The sequence below is a fragment of the Lepidochelys olivacea genome (genome assembly GCF_965140295.1).
Source record: "Lepidochelys olivacea isolate rLepOli2 genome assembly, chromosome: 14".
Taxonomy (NCBI): Eukaryota; Metazoa; Chordata; order Testudines; family Cheloniidae; genus Lepidochelys; species Lepidochelys olivacea.
In genome coordinates this window covers 8,230,882-8,257,540 of record NC_140424.1, presented here as the reverse complement: position 1 = coordinate 8,257,540, position 26,659 = coordinate 8,230,882, and the positions used below count along the sequence as shown (strand labels likewise).

Sequence of the window (26,659 nt, the reverse complement as noted above, 5' to 3'; positions counted from 1 at the left end):
TAAATCTTAAATTCTACAGAACATCTCTAAATTTGCAGGATTCCCCTTGTCTTTTATGACCCTTAGTCCTAAGTTTCTTTTCTGTACAACTGTCTTGATAGCTGACTTATATATCATGGCTATCAAATCCACGGAAAGTGCATTATAAACTCACGTTGACTATCTCAAGCGTCCTGCAAACCCATGATATTTACAATCAGGTGTGTAGGGAGAACGCAATGCACAGAAAGTTGAAATTCATTAAGATTTTGCTTTCTGAGGCCATGGGGAGATTTCACAGCGGAAGAGAGCAATTAGTGAAACAAATGCATCTCTCTGTAAGAGTAATTACCAGATTTAAGCGTGAGTATTCCCAGATTAAAGAAGGGGGAAGTGAAAGCAGTATATGGAAAATACATACCACAGTTGGATTTTCAATTCACTACAGACACTCTCTTGAAAATGAAAGGCTATTTTTAGCATGATGATTGATTAGTGTTGTCATAGCAATAAGAAACACTTACAGGAACAGGATAAAATGTAAGCAAGCCAAAACCACTGCCAAAGCCTTAAAGGGACAGAGTCAAACACATATGGCATTTTGCAGTCAATCTATGGATAGGGCTGTAAAAATAATCCGTTCATAGCGATTACTGTACATCTGAGGTGGATGAAGGGATTACAGTGGTTTGCAATAAAACTGTTGGGCAGAAGGCTAGAGAAAAGGGTTCCTTTGCCCTTTGTAACCTATTCAGGAAGCTGGGGAACAAAAGGGAACAGTATTTTAGCTAGTTTCATTACTCATTGCGGGACCTTCTGCAGAAAATCCAATGAGCTGCTGGAGGCTTCATCAGTGCACTGTACCTCTCTATACTCCTCATGAACATTAATCCTGAAGCCTTGGAAACTATTTTTGGATTGTCAGAGTTAATCCTGCTCTTTGCTAGAGTGGCTGAGGCATATTCCCTTAAATCTTAGCACAAAAGCTAAGGGGCAGCAGTCATTTCATGTCAATGCTCAGTCTGGCCATCTCTCACTTTTCAGGCTTTGTGCTTTCTTATATGGTCACATACATGTTTTCTTGGCAATGAAGTCAGATTCTGCAAGGAGCAAAGTGCCTTTGACTCCCATTGAAGAGCATATCCTAGGACTGGGCCTTATAGACAAGGTGTTTGGCTGAGTGAAGTGAGGTTGGCCAAGTGAAGCAATGTCTTACGCTCAACTTGATGACTTTTCTCTGTCTGTAATGCAACAACTTTCGAACCCCACAGCCAATCAATTCCAAAATGTCAGGGAATGTTCTGGGCATCAGTGGACAGAACTCTTGATTTTGGTGAACATCAGAAAACCACAAGGGGGAAATGGGGGCCTCTGGCTAGCAGACCCAGCAGCTTCAACCATCTCTGTAATTGTCTATAGATTCATAGATTCTAAAGCCAGCTTGTGATCATCTAGTCTGATCTCCTGTATAAACACGGGCCATAGAACGTTCCCAAAATAATTCCTAGGACAGATCTTTTAGAAAAACATTCAATCTTGATTGAAAACTGTCAGTGATGGAGAATGCACCACAACCCTCATTGAATTGTTCCAATAGTTAATTACTCTCACAATTAAAAATTTACACTGATAGATCAAAGAACCAGTTGATGACAGCCATGAACACCTTCCACCTTCATCTCTGCTCTGTTAAGATGCTGCTACCCTGGACAACTTATCTCCCAGAGAGAAATAAATAAGAATGGTGGTAGGGGAGGGGAAATGGGGAGTTTAAGGAGCATTTCCTGCCAGCACCACTAAGGGCACTAGAGGGGGAAGGGCAGGGCGGAATCAAGGTCATAGATCCAATCCCCCTCTCTTGCACCAGGCAGTGGAGCTGGCCAGCCACCAAGGGAAGAGTGTGCTACATGGCCTGAACAGGTGTAGCAGCAGGCATGCTCCCCCTTGAGGCCTAGAAACACCGTGAGGCACAAAGCTGCACTACTTCCAATGCAAAGCTGTGACTAAAAGCCACACGACAGCCCTTCATGTGCAGCTGGGCTTACTGGGGCAAACCTGAACCAAACCCAAATGGCCCATCTGAAGGTGTCTGTCTTTATGAACCCATTGCTCCTCTCAGCTGACTATGTCACTATGGGAACCAGGGGGTCTGAAAGAGCTGCACAGGGCCTCCATTCAGCCTCTCGGGGTTCTTGCAGAATTTGAATTTTTTTTCCTGTCCCTCAGAGAGATAAAACCTATCCTCTGAAGGAATGATCAGATGGAAACTCTGCGCCTCCAGGTCACATTTTCAAGCTTTTCTTCACTGCCATGAGGGCTAGAAACTTTTTTTTTAAATGGAAATGTAACCCACATGCTTTATACTGCAGCATTTGCTCTGAAGTCCAAAGAAAGGCAGAGAAGCAATGGGGAGGAGATATGAATACTTTGTATCTCTGCAGATGTGTAGAAGACCAGGCCAAGCAACTCAGCTAGAAGGGACCAGAACATCCAAAAGTAGGGAATGGCAGTTACTGGATGCTGTTTATGAAGGTTTTCATTGTAGGCTAGCGACTTGGCAGGTCACAGCCATTCATCCTCTGAAAGCTCAGCCAATCAGAGCACAGCAGGTAAGGAAAGTAATAAATATAGGAGTTGTAGACAGTCCTGTGGACTCAGTGGCTGATGCATACAGATGTGTCTGCTGTGAGAGCTGCGTCCCAATACCTGTCCCATTTTGGATATAGGTAAGTGCTATTCTAGCTTTCCTTAGTAGAAAAGCTCTCCATTAGGATAATGTTTGGTCCACTGCTGTGTGTATCATGGATCTAGACAGAGAGCGGGGAGGCTACAGGACTTATATTTAGCCATTAATTAACGGCTTGAAATTGAGATTCTATCTCAGTTAAAGAGAGGACCGGGCAGAGCTCAGTCAGAGAGGGTTTGTACATTCAGACCTGATTTAACTGGGCTCACAAGGAAAAGCTAGTGCCTTCTAGAAGTCCAGGGAATGGACGTTTTATATGCCGATCCCAATACATGTACCACTTCGGATACAGGCTACAGATTTCTGTTTCACAAGCAACTGAGGTCCAGTCAACTGTGGAGGCCCCAGACTGTTTGCTGACTCAGTTCTGAAGTGTTTGGAAAGGAACTGTCTTTGTTCATGAGCTCTGAAGAGTCAATACACATTGTTGAGACTGAGAAATTGGAGAATCTGTTTATATGTATGTAGCAAGGCACTGAAGTGTATATGTTATGTTAAAATATATATGTAACAGCAGCAAAGGGGGAAATCTGTATGAAGAATACCAACAGATTTGCTGCCTAATAGCTTGTATTTACGGTATTCATAAGTATTCCAAATAATACTTGCAATGTACAGGATGATTTGTAATGTTTTGTGTGTGCATTAAATGGTTATTTACTGAGAAACTGTATGGTACTGTCTCATACTGGGAACGATTAACACTTATTTACCAGGGTTTTGCATGCAATAGCTCTGAGGTTTAACTCTGCGTAATACTTTCAGAAAAGTCCTGAAAAGAGAGAAATCTGGCCTGTGCTTCAGCAGAGAGTTAAGCTGAGGTGCAAGAAGAAAGAGAACATAATAGAGCTGTACATAATATCCCCTCAGCATCTTCCTACCCCATTACAAAAGCTCAGAATCTGGTGTAGTCACATGACTCCAAAGGCTGAAGCCCTGACACAAGCCTATGCCCTAAACTAGCCTTTATTATAGAAGTAAATCAAGGGAAAGACCTGTTGGGTTACTTGTCCATCCCTGGCCAATGAAGGATTGTTCCCTATAGCATATATATTAGTGCTTTTATCGGGAGTTTCTTGTCTCTGTATGGGAAGAGCCCAAAAAAAGGATGATTTAGCCACAGGTTTGTAAATCTGTGCTGCAATGTAACTGATTTTTAAGAACAATGATGAAGAAAAACTGCACAAGGTTGTGCCCACAGTGCAAAACCCGCATTACATCACAAACCACCCAGGCTTTGCTCTTGTTGCCACTTCATTATAGTCCCTTGATCTTTGTGTGGTTAACTACATCATATGCTCTCCAGAGAGATGCATGCAGAGAGAGAGAGTGTTGTGAAGAGCTGGACTAGCCTGGAGTAATCACCTTCCACCTGCCTAAAAACTTCCGTAGCTTCATCTGGAAAATTTACTCTCCACTTCATTGTCTAAAACCCTGCTTCTTGTTTTCAGTGCAGAATGGCTGCACCCATTGGAGTGATTCCTGTAGAGGGAAGGCTTGATTCTGATCTCACTGACATGGGGATTTACACTGGGGTGACTTCATTGAAGCAACTCTTGATTTACGCAAGAGCAGAACCGGGCCCATTAGTCTGTAAGGTGCTCTGGGGTCTTACAGGATATAAAAGCACTGTCTAAATATAGTCTGTTCTTATTCATTTTCACAAGTTTAAGATAACGGTTCAGATCCTAAAGAGAGATGATGTCTTCCAAAGTGAGTGAAAAAGACAGTGTGCGGGAACGTGGAGGTGATATTTGGTCAGTCATGAGCCTAATTTTGCTCTCACTTACACCAGTGTCATTCTGGAGTAACTCCTCTGACTTCAACAGTTTCACTGTATTTACACCAATGTAAAGGAGACAAGAATTTGGCCCAGATATGTAGGTCTTTATGACTTCAATTTAGATCTGCAGGGTTCACCACTTCACCCCAATACATGTTTGAAGTTGCGTTAACTTTAATTAAGCTTAAAATGAATGAAAAGTTTATCCAGCTTCCTGCCAACCCTCACATTCTCTGAAACCACTTTTAATATGAGAGAGACTGAGATCTTTGGAAATGTTGTACTAATAATTTATGAACAGTAAAACTCATCTCAAGTGATCATCTCAAGGGAAAAGAAACAAAAAATAAGCTCGGTAGGAGAGGTTTCCTAACCACTGCCTATTCCTGCCCGACTTGGGTTTAAAATCTATTTTTCAAATAAAGATAGTTACAGCATCCCAGATAAAAATAGACTTTTTTTCCAATAAAGACAGTCAGTCCCCTTCCCCAGCCCACCCTGACATGTTCAGAACCAGCCTGGAGCTCGCTCCCTTGTGGCACAGGGTGAAATCCTGGCTGCACAGAAGTCAGTGGGAGTTTTGCCGTCGATTTCAGTGGGGCCAGGATTTCACCCTGGTACAAGTGTCCCCGGCACAAGTTGCTGTTTCCCTCTCATCATTTCTATGTTGCTGGGGTGCTGTAACTGTGGCTTTCTTACCAACAAGCAAATTTCATGCAGAGGATTCCCACTCTCTATTGTCATAATACTTTCTGTATGCTTGTGCATCCAAAATCCTGAAACTGCTACTAATGCTAGAGACACAATCAGGGTGCAAACACCACCACAGCCATTATAGACACTGCATTAGAGTCAGAGAAACTCTACCTATCAACAAACTCAGTCACTTCACCCCAAACTCCCTGGGTTACAGCTATGTTTAATTCAGAGAGGAAAGCTCCCACTCATGGTAAAATTGAAGGGCTAAAATCCCCATGCATCACACTGCATTATTTTTACTCCAGTCTAAGTGGGCAGAAAATAGATTTCATTAAAAAGATTTAAAAAGCTACTGGATGTTGGAAGCTAATGAGTGTGGGACACAAATTCTCCTTGCATATGCAAACACAATTTCCATTGCATATTCCTACATTTTTGGTTGTTAAAAGGCAGATGTAGTATTAGACAAATATGTACCAGTTTTTCCTAGTCTCTTACATGATCCTTTTTACTTCTTAGCCTTTGGCTGGAACTCACTGATTTATATTCTGTGCACTCAACATTTTACACTCTGTACCAGGGGGTGCTGTATTATTGATGGTGTTTTATATTTTTGCTGGCTGTGGCTTTAAATGGGCTGTAATATGTAAGAAATCAACTATTTTATTGGTGTACTAAATTCTAAAAAGAGCAGAGAAGTTAGTGCACTCTGGGCCTGAGCCTCCACCATTGACGTCAATGAGATTGTTGTAAGCTTGGACACTAAAAGGACTAGGGTCATAAGGAGATTTTTAGTCTGTAAACAGCCAATAACGATCTGATTTTAAAATCCTTTTAAACCTCTAATTTTCACTGGTGTACAGTTTGTGCTCAGCAAAAGTTAGTCTCTGTAAATTAAATGTATCTTGGCCCGTTAGCAAAATACTAATCAATTACAGATTTTTAAGCACAAGGGCAACACACTATTTGGCCCTTGATCCTGCACTGTGATCCATGCAGGTGGATTGATTAGTTTATATAGAGCAGTATTTATTTCTATAGGCTTCGTATGGCTATAGCAGTCTGCCCATGCAGATCACACTGCAGGATTGGGGCATTAGGTTGTAAACGGAACAGGCCTTGTTATCTTTCTGAATATCTGTTAAGTGCCTAACACAATTTTAATACCAAATACAAATTATAATGGTGTAGCTTTTTAAAAAAAATTATTGCCAAGATTTTATCTTAACAATATATAAAACTTAACCCAATTCATCCAAAAATGAAGCAAGAGGAAGTTTAACTTTGGAAAAAAATTTTGCTGTGCAAACACTGGGTGGCAGTTGCTGAGCCTGGTAGATCAAGAAACCACTTTCCTTAAAGCAGCTGGCTCTCCTCATTATGGGTCTCATGGAAGTAAACAGGAGTCTCTGACTCGATGACTGCAATGTTTTGCAAATGCAAACTCAGGTGGAAGTTGTACACATGACTTGATTTTCTTCTGCCTCTTACAGAAGCTAGATAGATGGAATTTTCAGAGTCTTTTTTCATAAATAGCCCCCATATTACTGCCTACCCGTAGGAAACTGTGCACAGCACAGGAGTGTGAACACACAGTAGTGCCATTCATTACCAACTGCTTACGGCACAAGCTGGTGTCAATCAGGATGACAAGTATGTGATTTTATAAGAAGTTATGATCATGATAACTGGAAAATGGATGGCTTGGTAATGTCATGAATGCTGTGACTTTCCTGCTATTTCTCAATCCTAGAAAAGCTATGTGTGCGTCCTTTGGTGCAATCTGCATTGGGATCAGTGCCAGGTTCTTCTTTCTTCCTGCAGTTAGGAGGACGATCCATATAACCTCCAGTCATCAAACAGCTCTCCATGCTAGATCGCCCAAACTTGGAAGAGAGGGAAACTTCATGGCCAGCCCTGATGCATGTCTAAAAGTCCGAGAAGTCAAACAGAGAAAGGCAATGATGTGAAGAGTAGGGCACAACTAGGAGGATGAGACAAAGGAGAGAAAAAGATGAGGAGTAGAGTATGGAAGACAAGATAAGGAGCACGAGAGTGGCAAAGATGGGAACAGTGCTGTAGGGAGGAGAGAGTAGCAGAGACATATGATTCTATGAAAAGAAGCAAGGAAACTACAAAGAGAAGTTCAGCACAAACAGCCAAGTTCAGTAGGAAAACGGCTGTTTACATCACAGGTGCAGACCCTAGGAGATGAAACAGTGAAGGAATAAGCTGCCTCTAACCACTCTGAACCTGACATTGATGACTCTATTCATTCATTGATTCAGGCTCTTCTTGTTCTCTGACATACTGGAACAGTAGCTTGCTGAGAAAAAAAGAGGGCCAGAAGTAAGCAGATGCAGCGTTGATAAAGAAAGCAGCAGTGTTTCCTAAATTGGAGAATATTTGATGTTGACTGAATCATAATAACCAAGTAGGAGAATAAAGGAATTCTCATAGGCATCCTTTTAGGGGAAGATTCAATAGAAGCTCTTAAAGATGGAAAACAGCTTTAGACGCATGTGAATTTGACATGATTCGAAGGCAGACAGGCTGATAAAGAGAAAAATGAGCAAACACAGCAACATTTTATAAAAATATAGGGAAATGTTGCTTGGCAGGAGAATTCTGACTTCCCCAAAGATTTTGGAATTGTTACTTGCTAACCTGGGTCTTGTACCTGTAACTCATGTACAACTACAAGTGCCATTCACTTCACAGTGAGTTTTAGTTGGACAAGCTCAGCTCTTTGATCATTAGGGGTCTAACTAGCCAAGCACAGCTGAATTTTCACCGAATAAATTCAGAGGCAGTCTTGCAGTTGCCAGTTGGGATAAGTATTTGAGAATTCTGAAATAAAGTGTTTCCTCATTAACTTGTATTAGGCCCCAGTACTGCAATTGATAGCTGCTGCTGCTTGCATGACTGATAGAGCATATTAGCATGTTCATTAAAAGCATATCAATAGGATGCATCCAAAATTCAAGCAGTGGCATTCAGATAAGGGAAAAAACAAGAGATTCCCCTCCCCCCAAATTCTTTGAAATTTTATCTGAAACAAAAGTCTGCTCCCTTGCTTAACTCTACTGTCTGTTAATCAAGGTAATCACTGTACTTCTTGATAACTTATTTTATGGATAAATTAGCAGCTGATTAAGTGAAACACGTAACTGGTCTGTTCTCAAAACTAGTAGGTCAATAATGGGACATTTAACAACTATCACTCTGGTGCCGTGATACTTGTCAACTGAAGTATTATATTCTCCATGAATCACTTGCTATAGGAAAAATAGTGTCAATGTGATAGATCATCAATACAGGATTATCGTCTCCTGTTTTCTCTTCAAAAACTGTTTTTCATAAACACTTCTGTATTTAGATTCTATTCTCATTGAGGCCAGTGGCAGGTGGAGGGCAATTCTTTTCTGGTATCTGCAGGTTGATCAACTTATGCCTATTTAATGTCCCATATTATCTTAGCTTCCATACTTATAACTATGGTCAAAAATTTTATCAGTGGTCCAATTTGATCATGGTGTGGTCAAAAAGTGTTCCAGCTGGTTTTAAAATTGCAGACCCAGTATTTAAGTATTGCTTGTACTGTGAAAATTGACTGCAGAAGTATTTGAAACTAGCCTTAGTGTGTGATGGGACTGCACATGTGAACCAGCAAAAGGTCTGCTTGAATTCTGCTTACATTAGCTTTTTGTTAGGTTTCCCCCCCCCTTCCCTCTATGTGGATATCTGCAAATGTTTTGAGATTGATTTTCAGTGTATTTTGAACATGAGACTGATTTGTTTGGACCAGGACTGAGTCAGACAGTATTGGTGACGAGGTTGTTTATTTGTTTATTTTGAAGCTTCTGTCTTGTTCTCCACAATCTCAGCTTTCACTTTGAACAGGTCACATGAGTATTTGTTCTGTGCTCCTTATTGGTTAACAGGTACAGTATCCCTGCTCTAGAAGCCATCTTCACTTGGTTTCTGAGAGAGAGGGACAGAGAGAGAGAGAGATTGCTTTTCCATTAATTCTCTTTGATCCAGCTGGACAGATCCAGAAAAGAAAAATCTCCTCAGGATCTTTTACTCTGGCAGACAAAGGCCTATTAAGCTTACAGAATTACCCCCATAGCTTGGGACAGTTTTTAGTATTTAATATTTTGCCTTATAAAATTTTCAAGCTTGAGTGTTGTGGGTGCTCAGTCACTTTTCATCTAGGTGTGTAAAAATGACTTTAGTACCTCTTGACACCTAATTATGAAGATTTTGGCAAATACCTTTAAGTGGACCATCTATATTGGACACAATAATGTAGGCGATGGGTAACTATTGTTCAACATAACCTCATAATACTTTCTGTGTTTTCCATTTCTGTATTATGCACCCAAGCTTCTACAGGGGGCTTTCATCACTTTTTCTTGGAAGACATTTTGTAATAGTTCCATTAAGAAGTTTTGTTGATATGTGCCTGAAATGTTCTTTGCTTAATTTTGTCTCAATATTCCTAGCTGTGTCTCCTGGCATCACCCACAAGAATTACTCCCTCCTCCCCACAGACAGTTGTATCCACTCATAGTTATTATTTAACCAAATTTTACATTTTTACAATCCCTTTTAATCTTTCTTCATAAGTCAATCTCTCCAGCACCTTGATCACTTTTTATTGCTCTTCTTTGAAGTCTCCAATTGGTGAGTATCTCTCGTATGGAAGTTTACAGAACTGAAATCCACGTCCTATCTATGGTTCTTACCAGAGTTGTGCAAAGAGGGACGGACAATAACGTCTCTGATTCAGATTTGCTGTCTGACTAATAATAATACCTAGCTTTTATATACTGTGTTACTTTTTTGGGGGTGCCTTATAGTATTGCATTTCAAATTAATATATATTTTGCCGTCTGCTATCACTCCCTAGGCTCTTTCAACATTCCCAACTGTTTCCCACCCATTAGTATCTTTGCTTTGGGTTTTCTTTCCCCAGATGTAGTCACTCGTGTGTAAACAGGTCTTGGTGATTTACTGCAGTTGTTTTCTCCAGTTGGCTCCATAACATCTTCTTTAGTCAATTGCTATTAGGAACACGGTTTAGATTTTTGCGTGGAAAAGGAATTCTCTTTCTCTATAAGAAAGACTGATCCAAAAGTTTACATTTAACTTAGCAATTACATGCACATCCCCATTAGCTCTTCTCTTGGTAGTTTTCTCCACTATTAAAATTATCTACTTTTAACAGGTAAACAGTTAATGAAAAGTTTTCAGAGTGTAAAACAGAGCATAGGTAATGGATGCCAATGCCACATTTCATGATGTATGTCAACTTCCTTACACAATTTAGGGAAAAGTTCTGCTCCCAAATCCGCCGTGCGAGGAGATGATCCTCAGATGGCGTAAATTGTCATAAGCCCATTGAAGTTACTGGACCTGTGACAATACACCGCAATGAATGATCTGCCCTCAGATCACTATTGTTGATTCTGCACTCGTTCCAAGTGTGGACTACCACTTACGCCCATAGGAATATCGTGCATGACACAAATGCAGAACATACATAAAAAATCTGCCAGGCAATCTGGTGAGTAGAGTTTGGCACTTAAGTTTTAACTAACACTTTCCTCTGTCTACTCTACCTACCTCCTGCATGTTCTTAGCTCTGCACCTCCTCCCAACTGTCCCTAGATTTCTTCTCTTCCACTTTCATCACATTAATCTCTTGCTCATTTGAAAAATGTTGCATAAGCATTTTAAATGCTGTACTATCAATATAGAAGGAATGGTGTACAAGGGCATGCTTGCTCTGTAGTGCCTGCTGATGGCTAGTATGGTGGCTCTGCTGAGGCCTGCCTCAGTTTCCCCTTAACTCCTTAAAGAGTCCACACAGGCCAGATATTCAAAATATTCCCCCTTCTGGGGTCCAATTTATTAAGTCCTATACACAATCTTTCAAAATAGGTTCAGATCTACAGTCTTCACCGCAGTTTCAGCTGGACCCTGCCACTCTTCCCAGAGGGTCCATCCTCTCTTTTAAAGTTCTTTTGCCCCAGTCCCAAGCTGGGCACAACCCCTATTCCCTGAAGGTCTGTCTTCCCACCCTCCAGTGCCTCTTGCTTGGAGTTTGGCCGTCTCCACAGGCCTCCTCACTGACTGAGGGGCCTGGAGGAGCCATCCTACTCCCTGCACTGTCTGCAGGCATCTTCTTACAACCTGCAGCTGTTTCCCCCTTTATAAGGCCCAGGTACTTTCCCTTAAGCCCTGTTGGGCACCAGGTAGTTCATCCAGGTGCATTGGACCTCACTCCCTCTTAAAGGGGCCAGTCACCCTGTGACAGATGGGTTATACTTGATCTTTGCTTTGAGGGTCAATCTAACTTAGGGTAGGACCTTCTCAGTTACAGGACTCTATGTCTGGAATGTCATCCTTGAGGACATCCACCCATGTTTCTCTCTCCAAGGCTCAACTAAAGGTTTTTCTATGCAGGCTAGTACCTCTGTAACCATTTGGTCTCTCTTTATGTGCCTATTCTTTTGCCCAGCTCCGTTTGAGGGAATGGTTGGTTTTTCTGGGCATTGGGCCCAGTTTTTGTTTCATTTTGACTACAGATGGTACAGTTTCCCAGATCCTATACCCAGAGACAAGCACTTTATAAGTGTTAAAAAATAAAATAAAATCTGTCTCTTGTCTCCAAGTAAGAACCAGGACTTTAAAAACCCTTCTTTTATAGAAACTTCTTTTCTGTGATAGCTACAGTCATTACCAAGTTATCAAAATAAGTTAAATAATTTATAAGAGCTTCATAAAACACTTTAAATTAGCTTCAATGTGCTTGAACAATTACATAAAATAAAGTTCCAGTATCAAACCTGCTCAGCATTAGCGTGGCAGTAAAGGAGCCAGCTTTGGCTTCTACCTCTGGATTTTACAAAGTGATCTTATTTTCAGAATTAAAGAAATAAAGAGTATGGAAAACTTACTGTGTATTCTGGTCCCAGTTTGTCCATTGGTAATAGAAGGCAAGAGAGGAAAAAAAAAAAAGCAGAATAAAATAATGCAAATTATTTTCTCTAAATGCAAAGGTATATTAATAATCAAAATCATTGGGTTGAATAAAGTACTGACTTACACCTCACAGTGCAATCCCACTGGAGTCTATGGGACAGCATGGGATACAAGTCAGCATGATATTTAATATACAGTATCTAAAGATCTAATGCAGAAATTTAAAAGGGGAGAAGGTAGCATAGGATGTTTCAGTTTTACCCATCTATAGTTTCTGCATATTACCCATATTTTTTGGCAATAGCAACTGATGAGAAATAAAAACACCCAGTGGTTAAATAGGAATTGTTCAAATATTTTAACGTCTGCCTCTAGGTATGTGGCATGCAGCCTTTAAGGACAGGCAAGACTATGCACAATAAACTTCCAATGTTTTCAGTTTGCTTTGAGTACTTACCTGTGATTGTATATGGGTAATAATTCCAAGCCTTCTCTGTAATGTAAAATATTTTGGGAACAACTGCTCTGGCCCAGCTAGGTAGCTTGCTGCAAAGAAAGGAAATCGCTCATTAGAATATTGATTGACTTGCAAGAATTGTAAGATACTTTCTAATCCTGCTCACAGTTTGACATGTACTAAGCAGGAGCTACTAACACTAAGTCCTCACACAGTAACGTCTGTAAGTTATGTGTCCCTTTAACCCTGCACTGAAATCTCACTTCAGCCAGCTCCTGACCACTGGCCATTGCACTGCCACACATTTATTCATTCTTTTGGGGAAAATAACTTCCCTTTACGCTTCTCTAGCTAAGGAGAAGATTCAAAGTATGGGTCTGTGAATTCACAGCCTTGGTCATGTGAGGAATCAGCACAGGTCATAAGATCCAGTGCTTCAGAGGAGCAGCCGTGTTAGTCTGTATCTTCAAAAAGAAAAGGAGGACTTGGGGCACCTTAGAGACTAACCAATTTATTGGAGCATAAGCTGAAGTGAGCTGCTCACGAAAGCTTATGCTCAGATACATTTGTTTTCTTTTTGCAGATCCAGTGTGTACTTTACACTATAGTGTTCTTAGCATAAGAAGACAGCCTTTATCAAGGGTAGTGAGCAAGTATAGTAAACTGGCCTAGTCATTCTGATTCTGTTACTTCTGCCTAAGGAGTTTCTTCTTCCATATTGATGCATAAACTCTTGTATTCCATTAACCCCAAATCCTGATTACGAGACAGGATTTTCTGTGTGCTAATAATACTATGTAGCAATTATAAAGAGTTTTATATTCAAATTAACTATCCCTCACTAACACCCTTGTGAAGTTGGTGGGTATGTATTATTATGTCCATTTTGCAAATGGGGAAACTGATCCAAAATGATAAAGAGCCGGAGTTAGAACCGAGGACCTTTGAGTTCTAGCCCAGAGTCTGCCAGGCAATTTACCAATACACTGGCTACAATCCTAGTAGACTAAGAAAACCCTTAGATAACGAGAGAGAGAGAGGGGACATGATTTTTTTGTGGTCAAGAAAAAACCCCTGTAACCATGCGAAAATACCTCTGACACAGTGACAACCCAGTTGGAGTGATGACTTCTATGGGGCTATACCAGGCAAAAGCCAGTGCAGCATTCAGTTGTAATCTGTATTATGGCAATGCTTAAGAGCTCACTAGGTGCTGTACAAACACAGAACAAAAAGACAGTCCCTGCCCCAAAAAGCTTACAATTGCTTTTGAATACTCACATGGAAAGATAACAACCATGATTAGGCACTATTCCTGGCAGGCTGAGGTCAATTTTTGGACTAGCGACTCCAATTCGTGAAGCTCAGAGAACCCCGAGTTATTGTGGAGTTGACAAACCTTGGTTTTAAAGGGAAGCACAGTTTATATACATTTGCTGCTCAAGTGTTGCCTTGTGACATCAGCTTTAGCCACCAGAACTGGTGGTGACAATGATGGGGCACTTGCCACAAGGAGAGAGGCAGAAGTTTGGAGGTGACAAACAGAAATACTCTTCAGGGCTCCATTTAAAATAGTCTTGATCAGACCAGGGGCATTGGAGTCTGAACTGAACCACAGCAAGTAGCTTCTGAACTCAATTATCCAAACATAAGGGGGAAATCAATTAAGTTCAACTGTTTGTGAGTTGGATAATTGAGGGAATTTTCAATACCACCAATGTGTGTCAGGGATAACAGAGGGTTTTGGATAATTAAAGATTGTTCGATCATGATTTTGCTCGATATAAATCTTTGCATTTGTGTGGAAGCCAAAATGCAGAAGTTACCACATCTAAACCCACGAGTTTTCATGTAAACCAGAAGTTAAGTGCATTGACTTTTTCGCCTTCACAATGACATTGTCTGAAGGTTTGTTTTTTGCTTACCCATGCTTTTCTTGTGAACAAAGCCCTAAGCGGTGGTTCTTGGGGAACAAATTACATAACAAAATTCATTCTGCACATGGGTGGGAAAAATTAGACGGAACACTGGATGCTATCAGTCTCTCCCAGAAACAGGAAGAAATCTGTTTGTTTGAACTTGATTGCCAGATCTCTGGACAGCGTCTGGAACCCCAGCAGGAATATCAGGGAGGAAGGAACTCCAGGGAGAGGTCCTTTGGTTGGGTTTTATAACTTTCTCACAAAATCTTCACTGTATTTGTTTAGACTTTGCCACTAGGCCACGGAGGAGAGTCTGAGCTCTCCAGAGAATGAAAGTAAGGGAAGGTCTGTATTTTTTTTTTTTTAAGGAGCTCTACAGCTACAGTCTTGAGTGAACCTTAATCTGATGCAGTTAGGGTATTTATGTATCAGAATGAGTTGTTTAAAAGTGTCCAGTCATGGCTTGAAACCTACATTCCTTGCTCATGCAAAGCACCCATTGCCCCCAGTAGGAGAAAGGACTACAAGAACACGACCTTTAACTGGTTTTCTGCCTCATTTTGACCGTCACAGAAGTATCTTATAAACAAATCCTGAACCAAGTGCCACTTCATCTCCATTTCATTTCAGAAGTGGTGGTGCAAGTCCAGGGACATCTCTCTGAAATCCACTTGGAAGAAAACATGGGCCTTGTTGTTGGCTCAGAGAACTGGGTTATGGGATTCTAAATGTAAGTGTACTTTCCATTTGTTCTGATCTCTGGAATACATCAGTATGGTAAAAGCTACTTCCTTTGCCAAAGGCTTGGCCTTCTCCACAGTTTGCTTTATACAATGGAAAACTAAGTGTGACACATTATCACTGCTATTATGAATGCCTCATTTGATTGCTGACTCAACTCCCACTGAAGTCAATGGCAAAATGTCCACTGATTTCAATGGAAAGTTGAATTGGGTGCTTTGGATTTGGCTGCCTCGAGTGCAGCTATAACTTATCCTGCTTAGATTTTAATTTTAGTTCTTCAGCAGAAAACCGGGGCTCTTTTTTCCTGAAACTTCTACAACCAGTTAATTTGTTCTTTGAAAAATTAGCTGCTACATCAAATGCTAAATTTGATACTTGACAGTTATAGAATCATAGAACTGGATGGGACCTTGAGAGGTCATCTGGTCCAGTCCCCTGCACTCATGACAGGACTAAGTATTATCTAGACCATTCCTGACAGGTGTTTGTCTAACCTGCTCTTAAAAATCTCTAGTGGTGGAGATTCCACAACCTCCCTAAGCAATTTATTCCAGTGCTTAACCACCCTGACAGTTAGGAAGTTTTTCCTAGTGTCCAGCCTAAACCTCCCTTGCTGCAATTTGAGCCCATTGCTTCTTGTCCTATCCTCAGAGGTTAAGGAGAACAATTTTTTCCCCTCCTCCTTGTAACAACCTTTTGTGTACTTATCAAGGAACTAATTTTGCAGAAGGTCTCCCTTTACTTGCCATAAAAATTCTGCTCAAATAAGTTGGACTCATTTTAGGTAACAGAGATAAAGGAACACTATATGTTTCTATAGCATTCTTTTGTATCTTCAATTCGATCAGCCTAAGCTCTATATTTTGACCTTTTATTTCTTGTATTTCCCAAAAGTCTGGCATTTTGCAATTATTTGATTATGATCACTTGTACCTTTAAAATCCTGTTTAGTCGGATTGATTAGTCTTGATCTGAAGTTGTGAGATTTTAATAAATACACTGTACTTGTAGTGGGGTCAGCACCCCATGCACCTCCTCATGGCCAGAGGTGCCTCTGCAGTGCCCTGCTAACAGTTTCTCCCTCACAGGGCTTCTTAAATAAATCCACCCTGGCTTTTCTTGTCTATTCACCACCCTTTCTCAGGGCTCTGAGTTTATTCACATAAACAAAACTCAAGGTCCCAAAACACAGGCCATTGGTTTTAACCTCTTGTCAGGTCACTGCCAGGCTTTTTCTGCCTGTAGTCTCAGTAGGGAAACTCCATGCCCCAAATCTTTCTGCTGGAACCTGCTCCCTGTCAGCAGTCTCCAATTCACCCTGCTCCCAGACCTTCCTGGTTGGGACCTTTCCTGCTTTGGCAGGCCTGTACCCAGGGCCTACCTGGCTAGAGCCTCAGGCTTCCAGTTCTGGCTTCCAAACCCCGCGATATCGGGGTCTTCCCTGGAGAACATTCCTGAAGTTTCCTGCATTTCCCCCTTCCCTGCTGCCCTTTACAGGGAATTACCTGATCCAACCCAGGCATGCCTCTTTAGTCATCAGAATTGGCTAGCCCCAAGCCCTCCAGCCCATAAGGGGCAAGCTGCCTTGTTACAGTGCTGTTTATAGTTGTAGTTCTATTTAAATTCAATACGTTTGACTTAAAACACTTATGTTACGGCCCTAGCTGAGCTCCCCTTTGTGGACGCTCACCAGGCTGCTCTTCTGGACCCAAACCTTTGGCTCTCATGAGTTGAAGGGTTATTGAGTCTGACCAGTGTTCAGACACTCCCCTATATCTGGCTTTTCAGGCACACTCCTGGGGTACAGACTCCAATGCTGGTACCCACTCCTGAGTCATGGGGCCCCATAGCCCCGCTGACTTGCACCCCAAGACCACTGCGGACTTTCCCAGTCTCTGCAGTAGCTCTTGCATATCCCCTCCAGAGCTCCACCCTTGTCAGGACTCTGAATTACTGCTCCACCTTTCAGGGAGTTGGTGACACAGACTTTGCCAAGGCACTTTACATCACATACAAGTTAATCACAGACTGAGCATAAGAGATATACAGATCAATAGAAAACCAACAAACAAACACCCCTCCGCAGTTCTTGACCCCTCCTAAGGGCCCTTTGGCTCTTCATCAGTGTCTTCCAGGAAGGTTGGGATTCTTCTGCATCCCCTCCTGCCCCCTCCTTTTGTCAGCCAATGGATGGATGGCGAGAGAGAGCAGAATTTGTTCTTTTATAAAATTCTAGTTCCCTCTATCAGGTGATCCCCCGAGTGGCTTCAAGTTCCTTGTCAGGCGATTGGTTGCTTGGTTACAGCCTACTTGAAGTCCTGACTGGGTAAGACTGGTTTCTGTGGACTGCAGTACATGCATTGTTTGAGGGTGATTCCATTTGAATGGAAGACCATCCGGATAGATGACCCTTTTTTGCTCTCCATTGTTAGCCCTCTGCTAGATACAAGGATTTTCCCTGATACCACCTGGATGCTTCAGCTGAAAATGGAGGCTGAAGTTGCCAAAGTGAAGACTCAGCAGCACAGTTTAACAATCAAAATGGAGTTCACAAACCAGAATGAAGTTTGCAGATTGACAGACATGTACTAATCCATCAGAACGCAGCATTAGCAGAACTCAGTGAAGGCTTCTGTTGCCCTAAAATGTATTACTGCCTCTCCTGTTGCGGATAACTTACAACACAGCTATCTAATGAGGTAAACAGGAATGATGGCTGTGTAAAACATTCTCAGAGAAACCAGGTGAAACTAGACTAGTTTCCAGCGTTGCAACGAATTTGAGTCTTAGACTAGTTCCATTGCAAAATCACCATAGTTCTCGAATATTTAGAGAAAACCTGCATCTACTTTAGAACACTCAGATCTACTTTAAGCTGAAACCACCCAAAAATCACAGTTGTGCTTGGTAACTTGTGCTCAGAAGTACTATGAAAACAGGTGAAAGTCATCAGTTTTTACTGAGTTCGGAACCCAAAAACTTAAAAGCAAAACTTGGAAGGTACAATGAAACCCCAGAAATGTTGCAAAGTGCTGAGTATGTGTTGATTTAGTTGTCAAAGAATACAAGAAAGCTCCAGCTGGAAAACAATGGGTCACATTTAGCAGATTTACACCTTTTGATCTGATGACAACACTGCATCTAGAATGGTAAACTAAACCAGATGTGGTGGGTGGCTAGGAATGAGCAGTTCAAACATTTAGAATGCCAACAGAGGGTGAAATCCTTGCCCCCTTAAATTTAATGGGCATTTTTCTGTTGTCTTCAATGCAGCCATGATTTCACCCTAAAAGTGAGGTCCAGGAGATATATTAAGGGCTGGAAGGGAGGGACTGGGCTTGTCAGTAGAAGGAGAGGGAGCAGTGAGTGGGTTCAACGGTTAGGAAAGGGTTTAAGACTCGTTGAATCTGCTCACATTTTCCTATGTACTAGCCATCTTGGACACTGATCCATATATTTTAGAAGTTTTTTGGCCTATAAACAAAACAGTGTTCTGACAATGTCACAAATTACTGAATGCTGAATTACTGAACAGACAACTACCGGGAAAAGAAAAAAGATCCTTTTATTGCTAACGTACGTAAACTGTTTTTCACCCAAAGTCTCTAATCTAGATTAATGTCAGGTACTTGATAAAAAGCCAGGCCAAGTCAATGTGACTTTGGAATCGTTTACGCTTGAAGATATAGGGTAAAATCCTGACCCCATTAAAGTCAATGGCACGTTTGCCATCGTTCTATCCCAGAGAGCCAGGATTTCACCCATAAAATCTAAGAAATGATATTTCTGAGCAATATATGAATTTGCTCTAGTCCTATATCTGTGACTCACAGAATTGATGATTTGCCCACAGAGCACCATCTTTTATGAATGTAACTCATATACTGGTATTTATGGCAAGGCTTTCCCCCCCCCCATTATAATGGAAACTACAAACTAAAGTATTTATGGACAGCAGAAGTAGAATAGTCACACCAACAGATCTGCACTGGCCATCAGGCAGCATTCTATTAAGACACTGACACTCTCTCCAGGGCACTTTCCCTTAGTCAAGAAAGATATTGGAATCGTTTTGTTGCAATGGATCAGATATGGTACTTTTTTGACAGAAAAAGATATCTCAAAGAGAATGATCTTTCACCTCCCACAAAAATATGGATCTCATGGGGGACAAGTGAAGGAGACAGAATGGACAGCTACCCTGAAATCTCTAGAGTCTGCATGAAGGTGCAGTGATCTGTCCTCGCTGTTTCTCCTTCCCAGATGGAAGTAAACATCTCACATTCTTTCTCTGAATGGAATGGAGATAAAACTAACCCCAAAGGCATATGAATGTATTAGATATGAATCCTCAGGACAGTTTCTGAAAACATGTTATGTCTGTGCACAGCCTTTTGAACACATGTACATGCCAAGCACATTTGTACTAGCACTGATCTCCTAGTCAGTGACAGATATTAAGCTTCTCAGTGGTGAATAAGGCCCTCAGCAGACTTTCTGCACAAGAACAATTATTTGTAGGTGTGGAATATTGCTGGTAATTCTCTTGTTAGGCTGGGGAAAGGTCGGATCTGTCAGGTCATTACACATGCAATGGTGTAATTGCCACAATATTGCTATATCTAGTTCTAAGGATCACAGTGCAGAAAAGCTTAATAAAGAAAATGGGCCTAAGGGAACAGAGAAGAATTAGAAAAGCAGCAACATTCAGTTAGATCGGTAGTAATAAAAAACTGCAGCAGATTAAGGAATATATTTCATACAACAGAAATATATATATATGTTTTCAAATTAATACTGGGCTTTAAGTCAGTGTGGAAGCACTGACCCCTAACACTTTAATTTCAGCTGCAGAAAAGACACATATTCTGCTTTAGGAAATGATGGGGCTGTTGGGAAACAAAAGCAGTTTTTTTCACCATGTCTTTAAGCCTGTCACTTTGCTGCAGAAGGTCACTGATGTACAATTTTAGTGGTCATTCATAATGTCAGCTCACTTTGCTGAGACAAATCTTTTGTTACCAAAATGGGTCACTGGCCTTGTGCAGTTCTTACAAAGTAGTGCTCAATCTTGCTACATCAGCACCCCAAGGGCTCACTGCTACCCTAAGCAATTCTCCGCTAAGTGTGGGGCCAGAGTGACTTTCTGCATGCTACTGATGTTAAACAGAGGAGACATGATTAACCTCTGTGCCATTTCAGACAGGATTAATTTTAATGCACCTATTTGATTTTAGCTGAAGATGCTGATTTGGGATTTTAGAAAAAAAATAAATCTACCTTTGATCTAGATTTTGAAAATAAAATAACTTTGCTTTAAAGAAGAACTTCAGTGTGTTAAATTTTTTGCACTTCTATAGCACTTGCCATCAGAGGCTCTCACAGCACATTACAAACATTAATGAATTAATCTTCAAACACCTCTGTGCAGGAGAGAAGAACCATCATTTCCATTTTGCTGTTGGGGATGAAATGGAAGCACACAGCGATTAAGGGCATACACAACCTTAATTAAAGTCCATGGGAGTTACTGGTGCTCCGCGCCTTGGAAAAATCAGACTCTCCTGGACTGTCACAAGATCACACAGCAAGCATGGGATAGAGTGAGGAACAGAACCCAGATCTAGTGACTCCCAGTCCATCCTGCACACTACTTTTCTTTTAAACAGATCCCCTTTTTGTTTTATGTATTTTGAAAAATGGGGAAGTGTGAAAGAAAATGAGAAATGTGCTGATTTTCAACACAATCCTGCCTTCAGGCCACAATTCTTTGCCGAGGAAAATGTGCTCTAAAATAAAAAAGGTCTCTATTTCAAGTGACGGCGCTCTTCCACTGTCCCTTTCCTTGAAGTTGCCAGTAACTGGCCTGTAGTCAATAGAACACATTACATTTGAAACACAAAGGGTATTTCCTGAGAGAGATGTTACGCCCTACAAATCTTCAACACTGTGCATGACTGGAGGTTACAGCGGCATGCTGTTCAGGGAAACAGCTGCTTAGTACTTGCCTGTTGAGATAGACCCGTTTTTCTGTTAGCTGACCATTGCCATGATTTGGATCTTCATAGGGTTCATTCTGCACAACTTCCACACCCTCCCCTCGGTCACTCTGCTCATGGCTATGCTTACTGATCATATACAGCTGTCCAATTCTGTACTGCAAAACAAAAACAGGAGCAAATGTATTAGCCATATACAATGCATGAGTATCCACAAGCCAAATGTCAAAGGGTTATGCAGAAAAATTTGCAATTTAAAGGTAGTGAGGGGAGGGGGAATCACTGCATTGAGAACTGCCAGAATTATCATAATAAACACTACTACTAATAAATAAATTACTAAATAATAGTGGTACATCAATAGTGTCTTCTACCCAGGGAACCTCAAAGTACTTTACCAAGATCAGTCGCGTGGTACATGATCATTGTTACATAGGTAAATTACATTATGGGAACCTTAAAAACTTAAAAACCATCGGTGGGGGTGATATGGATCAGAATAAAAGCCCCAGTGTTCTGGAAAGACGGAAATTTCTGGATTGGCAAGGAGTCATGAAGAAGTTGGTGAAGGAGACTTCTTTGAAAGCCCTTGGCATACCTCTTTAAGGATTTGTAGCTATAGAGCTAGGTCCTCAGCTGGTGTAAATCAAGGTAGCTCCACTGAAGTTAAATGAGTTATGCCAATTCACAGCAGCAGGCCCCTAAATTACTACTTGCGTCCAAACCATCAGGGCACCTCACTGTCATAAGGGGACTGATTTTCTTCTTCTAAACCAGATACCAAAAGGCAAGCAGTATCCCAAGGAGACTCCCAAGTTTTTTGCTTATACATGGAGAGATATGCAAGGCACCCCTTTTAAACAGGACTAGACAACTGTGACTGTAGAGGTGCCAGGAATGGCAGCCTGGTAAAAAATTATACGGACACATACATATACCCAGCAGGAAATAATGACCTAGCCACGATCAGCTGTGACCATAAGACATCCAACAGCTTCATGATGGTCTGTGTGAAGCAAGCTGGTGGTTTCTGCCCCATTTCTAGTGGATAAATGTCCACATCACAATACCGCCACCACAGCTGACACCCTTATTAGACTCCTCAGAAAAGCCAAGAACTAAATGGGTCCTGATGACTGGCCTCCACTTCTTCTGCTAGAGGTCCTTGAAGGTCAGTCGTCAGGCACTCTGGACAGTCAGTTTGGGGAAGGCTGCACTGCCTCCCTGCCCCTGGTCTATGACTGCATCAAGGGCTTTATTATTCACGTTTGTCAATCCAGCACTTTCTACCAGCACCAGAAATTCACTAAAGTAGGTTAAGAACTCATTGATTTTCTTGAATGAAAAGGTATTTTTTTCTATTAACCTCTAAACGGTATTTTCTGTGCAAGTTTCATGATTCTGCTCTGAGTTTTAAAAGAATGTCTTGCATAACTGACAGATTCATTCTTATTTCACTGAGTTCTATTCTTTAGAAAAGTTCTAAAAATTTTCTTTTATTTAGTTTCCCTAATTTTTTTCTGTCTCTGTATTTGTACATTTTGGAGCATAAGAGAATAGTTAAGAACCAACAGCTCCCTCTTGACTTTATTGTTTAATGGATTTTTTTTTTAACTTGAAAAGGTCTTTTTCTAGGGTAGCTGTGATGGGAGGACTAATCCCCAATAAGAAACACATCAGACATCTGACAAAGAATTCCAGTGTATTTTGAAAGACAGATTTATAAATGATCTTTGTGCCAGGTTGTTAATACATGAACTGAGGTGCTTTCATTACTAACAGTTAAGTGCTACATTACGTGTCTCATATACTCAAGTGCTAAATAGCAGGGCTGATGTTTAGTACTTGTGTACAAACTATTCTATTATTATTTCAAACAGTGCCTACCACGGTCCACTGAGATATCAGTTTCTGAGACACTATGCACAATAGAAATTACATTACTGTGCAGTATTGGAGGTATTAACTCTGTTCCCCTGACTACTTTCTGTCATGGAGAACTGCAAATTAAAGATCTGATCCTGCTCCTATGGGAATTAGCGGGACTTCAGCCTTTTATTTCAACAGGGGCAGAACTGGGTCCTGAGAACAATTTCAAACAGCAGCCAAGAGAGAGGAGGAAGGAAGATGCTAACACTGCAGTTCTGGGGGAAGCCTTGATGGAGGCTTTCCAAGTACAAGCTGTACTAAATTTAAAATGTATGGATTCAGAAATGTCTGGCAGAGTCATGTGTATGTGCAGTATTCCCTAGGTGAAGATAGGACTTAGTGCCTCCTTTACTCTGTATCCTTCACTCTCTGCTGCCTCTCTTGCACCTGTCAAGCCAGGTCAGCATGCCTCCTATCTTCCTGTTTTCGAAAAGGATGGAACTTCCACCCACCTATATAATTTCTTCCTTCCCAAACACAATCCCAGTTTCTGTTCCGTGGTCACAGTGTCGCTTGATGCTGCAGTCCTTTAAAACTGTGTTTCCCTAACGGTGGGTCCCAACCCACCAATGGGTCGCAGGAAGGTTTTAGATGGGTCATCACATCTGGGACTGGACTAACCTGTCATTGGACCCTGATGGAGGGGTGCATGGGCCAAACCTGAGTGGTGAAGCAACCCTGGGTACCAGGTTGCAATGCCTGGGGCGGGGAGCTGGACCCAGCCTCATGGGACAGGAACCACTGCTGAACAAGTACAGGGTGGGCTTGTTCTTCAACCCTGCTCCTCACCTCAGAGCCTCCCCTCTGCACTGGGCTGGGATTAGGGTGGAGGCCAGGGCAGAGTGTGAATATATGTAATGCGGGGGAATCTCAAAAAAAGACAAAATGCAGTTGGTAGGTCACCTTAGTAAAAAAAAATTGGGAACCACTGCTTTAAAGGAGCTGCTGTGGCAATCACAGTAAAGGATTCTGGAGTATATGACTGAGCAGAAACAGGGAGATCCTTTAGGAAGGCTGAGACGGCGTTTGTCACCAGGAGAGAACAGTTTATTATAACAAAAATACCTAGCTTTTATATAATATTTTATCAATTTAGAACTGTCCCGTTGCAGAATAACCTTGTTATTCCTATACAGTGTCCCCTTACAAGTAGCACACTAAGCATCTGCCTACTTAGCCTATGTCTAAGGCCTTCTTGAAGAGAAGTCATAAAGGCGCTTAGCAGTGATGCAGAGGAAGTAAGATGACCAGCTTCTTGCCTGTGTGGCCTCTTATAGGCTGCTCAAGTGCACAGGCAGCCAGTCCCAGTCCCCATTATCTCACTGAGGTGCCCCTTGTAAAGAGGAGCCAGCCCACTAGCTAGGTGTGTGGTCCCAGGGTTTAGCCTCTGTCCTACAAAGCCCCTAGCCCTGAAAACGTGCCCGGCTGGAATGGTAGAGGTGTCTTTCTTTGGCACCATGCGAGAAGCATTTTGTGTTTGAAAATTTTCAGGTGGGTTTAGTGCTGGTGAAAGGAGCCAGATTTACAGGCTTGGTGGTTGACGTCTTTGGTTTGTCCCCAGAACAAGCCTGGGCAGAGGCAGCAGCAGTGCACGCTTCTTCACACTACCCTGGCACTGTACCTTAAACCTGACCTGTGAGGACTACTTCTATGAGTCAGAGGCTATTCATGGGTGAATCAGACATTGGTTTCTCTACTGAGACTGGCAAGAAAGTTGCTAATTTTGATGGTGTGGACACTTACATTGGAAGCTGGGTGGCCACCCACCGAACATATTTCCCACTCAACACCACCCAACCATCAGATAGCAGCAGGGCCAGATTTAGGGGCAGGCAACCCAGGCGACCACCCAGGGTGCTATTTTTTGTTGTTAGCAACAAAAAGGGAAAATAAAATGTTTGAAGTAACATGTTTCAGGTATTCCATATGGGGATTCATTTTTCACTAACCTCCTAGAATGTTCTGGACCTCTGTAGAATCTCATGGAACATTCCAGACTTTCTGAGAACTACATTTTCCTCAACCCTCCTAAAATGTTGTCAACCATAGCCTGTATAATGGGCAGGGCATCACCAGGCAGTCAGTGAGATATAAGAATGAACTGAACTGAAGTGAAAGCCCAGCTGCAATATTGTGAATCTTATTTTATTGTGTAATTGTGAAAGTGTACTTGTGTTTTAAGACTGGAAGAGTGTAAGCAGCGACTTAGAAAGGACATATTTAATGAGATGCCAGAGATATCTATGGAACTCCTATTTATGCAACAATATAAAAGGAACACTGTGACATGTTAAGCATGGCAAAAGAAGTAACATTTGATGACTTTCTAAGACTGCGAAACATACTATTAGGGAGAGCAAAAGCCTATCTGTTTTCCTCTATGAAAATAAAAGATGCCCTAACAGAAGCCTTCAGCAGCTCAGTATAGAAAGCAAAAAGCTCAACTGCAATCTAATTTGCAGCGAGGGGCTAATTTAATGAGAAAATATCTGAAACAGAATAACAACAGACCTTTTGAACTAAAGGACTAGGGTTTACATTCTAAGGCTGTCACCTACCATAACACTATTTACTACTGGTCCACCCAATGTTGGTGCACAGCTCGATTTCTTGATGTTAGTACATTTCAGTTATTCTTAAAATTAAAAAGTTTACATAAGCTTAGAGGAAACAACTTTTTTATTTGCTTGAATAAATACAGATTTATAAATCCTAGCATGCAAATTTATCATCTTATATGACAGGGATAAATCATGCATGCAAACTGTGCATCTGATTCATGAAATGGACTACAAATGCAATTAAAATAAGGTACTCAAAATTTAACAAATGAAGGGGGTGGGGGCTCCAAAGATGCTGCTTGCCTGGTATGCCATTTGGTCGAGTGCTGGCCACGGAGAGTAGTAATTTCTGGTCATATCTCACCTGAGTCGGTGATCCATAGGTGAAAGTTTCTATAAACCATTATTGATTCTCCAAGCTATCCTATCTGACCCTGAGAAACTTTCTTCATTTATACAGTACTCTGTACTATTAACTTTACATATTTTGATGCTTCTGAAAGTAAAGAAAGGCTTTTCCTTGGTACAGGGCGTTACAATATCCAGTATGTTCAGTTTCAAACACACCATACCTAGAAAATTGGATTTTTATAGCACCTGTCCTCATTCACTCTTTCATCTTCCAAAGTGCAGTTCAACAAAGCTTAGCAGAATTTGATCTGAACAAGACTGATATCAGAGGGCCAGATCCTGATCTCAGGTGTAACTTTTTAATTCAGTGGAATCATTCTGCATTTACTGATGTCAATGAGATCAGTATCTGACCTGCCAATCTTGTTACTATTAACTCTTAGGAGCTACCCTGCCCTCTAAATACAGCATGTTAGTGTCTCAATAGCACGTACAG

The 26,659-nt window shown here is 41.4% G+C and overlaps 1 protein-coding gene across 1 annotated transcript in view; it reads right to left on the bottom strand.

The window, feature by feature from the left end:
• PITPNC1 (phosphatidylinositol transfer protein cytoplasmic 1) overlaps nt 1-26,659 on the bottom strand; it is a gene marked incomplete at its 5' end in the record, with an annotated part of 205,859 nt that overhangs the window by 88,267 nt on the left and 90,933 nt on the right. Inside the window, 3 exon segments of the mRNA XM_084647485.1 lie at nt 12,176-12,183; nt 12,658-12,742; nt 21,328-21,480. Of these exon segments, the coding sequence (XP_084503611.1) occupies nt 12,176-12,183; nt 12,658-12,742; nt 21,328-21,480 (246 nt within the window).